We start from the raw sequence: 4290 nt of genomic DNA, 5'->3' as shown, positions 1-4290 counted from the left end.
CCGCGGAATTTCCGTCTATCAAGCTCATGCGAATCTCTCTTAATTTCGGCAAATCGCCAGGTCGCGCGGGGAATGGGGGACTGCGAAAGTATGGATGTTGAAGAGCATCGATTGCATTGATCCTTTTGCGCCAATCCAGTTTAAGGAGCTCACTTAGGAGAGATATAACTCCTGCTCCTTGCCTGCGGGAAATGTTAGAATTAACAGGAACGTCAGGGTTTATTAGAGCGTTATTAGATATCTACGACGCACTCTTTAAAAACAGTGGCAAGGCTGCCTTGCATACTCCCGAAATTCTTCACAACATCGCAACCCGGTAATGAACTCCATCCCGGCATGTTTTCTTCCGTCGGGGTGCCAACAAGGCTGAATATGAGATGAGCCTGGTTTATATCACTGCTGCCAGCGAGAATTGGCTTTCCTTTGAACATTTCGCCGAACACACAGCTGTGTGAGGGTTAGTTATGTGTTAAATGTAATTTATTTTCACCCATTGCAGGGTCGCTTACCCGACACCCCACATGTCGATTGCGGTAGTATATTTCCGAAGGTGAAGTAGGAGTTCTGGCGGCCTGTACCATCGAGTAACAACTAACGTTGTATACTCTCTCACTGCTTCACCGCCTCCTTTGCCAGGTTTGGGTGGCGATTCGTCATATGGTCGAGCCAGACCGAAATCTGCAATCTGAAGGATGCCTTTATTATTGATTAGAAGGTTCGCAGCTGGAAATTCTATTAGTATATAAACGTAACGAACCCCGACTTTTGTATTCTCTGACCTTTCATGTCACGATGTAATATTTTATTCTAAGCAAGGGTTAGTTAGCTTGGCATGGGAAAAAGCCCCTGAACTGCGGAAGTATGCACCTCATGTAAATACCGTAGACCCTCTAAGAGTTGCAGCATATAACACTTGATCTGGGGTTCGGTAAAGTGAACGCTAGGGTTTTCTAGAAGACCTGAAAGATCATGGTCCATGTATGGAGTGACCATGTACATGCTAGGTTTTTTCCTTCCTTCTCCTTTTCAATTGTAAGCCCCGCCCATAAAACAGAGAGAGGGATACATTCGTGTAAACCAACCTCGAGGACGCTCAACCGCCATTTCCTGAAGTTGTAGAACATTCGGATGCGAAAGCATCTTGAGAAGTTTTATTTCCCGCAAGGCTGTTATAGGAAACTAAGTGCCTAGATTAGACAAAGTAGATACAAAATATATATAACGGTTAACTTACCCCATCCTTCTCATTATGCATTAGTATCTTTTTCAATGCAACTATGGCACCCGACCGTTTGGAGCGAGCCTTGTACACTTCGCTAGAATTGGTAAATATCTTTTTGTTAGTCACCACAAGAAGTCCGTATATTTCTTCACATACCCGAATGTACCCTCTCCAAGCTTCCCCAGAAATTCGAACTCTCGAATATTTGAGCAGCCATGAAACCGCGGATTTCCGTACTCATCCCGTTCCAAAGGAACTTTGGATGGGGGTGAGGAGTTGGGGATGACCATATTTATCGAGGTTAGACGGGCTGGCCTCCCTCAACGAGGAAATTGGTTTTTTATATTCGTCCTCTCCAGCAAGTAAAACTTTCATGAGAATCTTTTCACACAGAATCGACATGAAAACGAGCACCCTTATGGTGTCGGCGTGTTTATGTGGTGGTCAGGAGCAGACTGTGCGAACATCGGTTCACGTCACATGGATGCATCGAGTATGGGCGTGTTCGATAACGAAGGATATTCAAGGTTCGGGCAAAGGATGGATGAAGCACAAGCTTTTTCGATAGTATATGGAGCTTTTCCTATAGCTAAAAAAAACTGTCCTTTGGATCCTGAGGAGGTAAATAATTCATGCACCACGCATATGTGATTTGGTCGTGTTTTAGTATAGTGGTGAAGCATTTATCCCCTCATGCCCGCCAGAGCATATCTTGCGAGACCCTTGTGCGTATAGGTAGTTTCGAAATGTAATTCCTGGTTTCCAAACAGGAGTCATCGGCAACCGAAGACGTAAACTTGTGGCAGATGAATGAGAAACCGAAAGGGGAAATTCATGTCATGTGACTCGGATCGATCTGAAATCTCCCTCTACCGAAGTTCAATTGAATGTCCCAGTTGCAGGTTCAATCGTGTCCCTCACAGCCCAGTTGAAGGTATGTCCCCAAAAATCAATTACACATTTGCTCTTGCTGACTGTTATCGGGGAACAAGCTTTCTGATTAGAGCTTCCAGCCATGCCTTCAAATCATCCGATTCAAGTCCGCGCAACACGGCCATTGTACCGATTCGCCGCGACCGCTCTTGGAGCCAGCATGTGGTTTTTCGTACGTTCAAGCTAACAAATTCTTATGTAGACAACTGAAGTCTACTTCAAGCATTCTGACTTGCTCTATGCATATTGCTTTAGTTGATGTATCGCGCTAAGAAAGACGGTCCTGTTCTTCTCGGTTGGAAACACCCTTGGGAGCATTGAATTGATGTTTTTTACGATGACTCAGAGCAGAGGAAATGGAAAGGAGTATTCCTAGAAAGATAGATCTCCACTAGGAAATGGAATTATACAGTCGTGTACAACCCGACGCATCGCCAGTGTCATAGTAGTTCGAGGCAACGAGCAACTGCAAATTCTCGATAAGCAGATGGATGCTATGGATTGCATGCATTAGAGGATATAATGGGTATAATATTCTTTCTTTTCCTATGGTCGCTTTCAATAAGGCATAAAATCAAGTTATATGCTTTTGCAAAATTCCTTAAACCCATAAATCTATCCCATTTTCTACCTCTTCTAAATTCGAGTGGTGACATCTGCGATAGTATATAATCCTGAAAGAGGGAAGTTTATATAATAAGTCTATGATTCTTCAAGCAGACTCTTATACCGACGCCGCTGTTTTGCTTGATCTGGACGAAGCCAGCAATGAATGCGACCAACAAGACGAGCCAATCTGGGGAAAACCAATCGTTCCCCAAGCCATGCGATTGAAAAGTTAACAAGTGCTAGTCCCATAATCCAAAACTTGAACCGAGTAGACATTTCGGTAAGTTGCATGAAATTGAATAACCATTTCGCTGGTTCAAATAGCATGTACGAGGAGAACATAAATGTAACTATGATGGTGACAACAAAGGGTACTGCATTTATTCCCTCATCAGCTTCCAGTGAACAAAAAAGAGGATGAGACAAGAAAATGTGATATAGTGAACTAGAGTAAAGGGTTGGAGGATAATTCACGAACCGTTCGAAGTCATTGGTTGCCGGAAGGGAAGCCCTACGCTGATCACAGGGCCAGAAAATATATATTCGAAGCAGGACAAAAGGAAAAGTGCCGTGTTTTGGGAATTTTTCACGTTTGTATCGTTGAATTTCTTCTTCGGTGGAATATACCTAAAGGAAATGAGGAATGTTAGGAGTTGGATATCCAAGGATCATGTAAGATTCTTTACCAGTCTTGGAGCTGAACAGTCTCAAAAATAATGAGCTGCATTATGATACAAATACCGATTTGACCGAGAAGCGGAACTAAAACTTTGAGGGAAACTAGATTTGAGGTCGGAGCCTTGCGGCAAAGAATAGAGCTTGGTCCAATCCAACCCACTAAAACAACGGTTAATAAATGCCAGGTGAAACAGAATACCGTTAGCAGTGAAAACTCACTAAATATTGCAATGGGCAGGATCAAGAGAAGGTCGATAAATAAATACTATTCGCGGATCAGCACTCTCCACTTGGGTTTGGTACCTGACTGGGCTTACCTGGAAGTCTCCTAGATTGGATGCTGAAGTATATAGAAAGCTCACAGAAGTGAACTGGATGGCGGAATATAAGCTCATAAATTTAAAGCAACAGAAGCTTGTGACTAAGGCCGCTCTTCCTTCCCTATGCTGCATTAGCGCATGGAGCCCGCCATCCGTACCTTGAGCTGACTTACCTGATCACTTGTGGTACGCATGATATATCAAACACTCGACTGGTAAACGGAGCCGCCACTGACGCCTCTGCCTCAGAGAGAGAAATGCCAACATCTGCGGCCTTCAGCGCTCCGCAGTCATTCGCTCCATCACCACAAAACCCGCAACAATAATCTAGAGACTGGAGTTTTTCGACCAGTTCATGTTTTTCGTCAGGAGACATGCGGGCAAACACTTGACCGCGGACAAGCATCTGTTTTTTCAGGTTAGGTCTAATTATCGAAAGAAAGCGTGTGAACATACCTTATTTAGGACTTCCGTAGAGCCGTAATCAACAATCCATCGAAATATATCCCCAGTTACAGCTATAGAGTA

The 4290-nt window shown here is 43.8% G+C and overlaps 3 protein-coding genes across 3 annotated transcripts in view; 1 reads left to right on the top strand and 2 right to left on the bottom strand.

Moving 5' to 3' along the window:
• Nucleotides 1-153: 153 nt before the first annotated feature.
• Nucleotides 154-1512, bottom strand: HCAG_03109 (hypothetical protein; the record flags this gene model as incomplete). The annotated part of the gene is made up of 8 exons (XM_001542888.1): nucleotides 154-182; nucleotides 287-447; nucleotides 510-572; nucleotides 614-685; nucleotides 881-959; nucleotides 1083-1179; nucleotides 1235-1316; nucleotides 1379-1512. 8 exons carry the CDS (start codon nucleotides 1510-1512, stop codon nucleotides 154-156), a joined length of 717 nt encoding a protein of 238 aa, XP_001542938.1.
• A 725-nt stretch (nucleotides 1513-2237) lies between these two features.
• HCAG_03108 (predicted protein) lies at nucleotides 2238-2476 on the top strand (the record flags this gene model as incomplete). Its single annotated transcript, XM_001542887.1, has 2 exons — nucleotides 2238-2327; nucleotides 2411-2476. 2 exons carry the CDS (start codon nucleotides 2238-2240, stop codon nucleotides 2474-2476), a joined length of 156 nt encoding a protein of 51 aa, XP_001542937.1.
• A 970-nt stretch (nucleotides 2477-3446) lies between these two features.
• The window catches only part of HCAG_03107 (hypothetical protein), a gene marked incomplete at both ends in the record, with an annotated part of 4593 nt that continues 3749 nt past the window's right edge, over nucleotides 3447-4290 (bottom strand). The window contains 3 exons of the mRNA XM_001542886.1: nucleotides 3447-3601; nucleotides 3760-3782; nucleotides 3936-4168. Coding sequence (XP_001542936.1) covers nucleotides 3447-3601; nucleotides 3760-3782; nucleotides 3936-4168 — 411 coding nt within the window. The remainder of the gene's footprint in view (nucleotides 3602-3759; nucleotides 3783-3935; nucleotides 4169-4290) is intronic.

Source organism: Histoplasma capsulatum, genomic scaffold (assembly GCF_000149585.1).
Source record: "Histoplasma capsulatum NAm1 scaffold_2 genomic scaffold, whole genome shotgun sequence".
Lineage (NCBI taxonomy): Eukaryota > Fungi > Ascomycota > Eurotiomycetes > Onygenales > Ajellomycetaceae > Histoplasma > Histoplasma mississippiense.
Note: the sequence above shows the minus strand (reverse complement) of the source record. Positions and strands in the feature narration are given on the sequence as shown.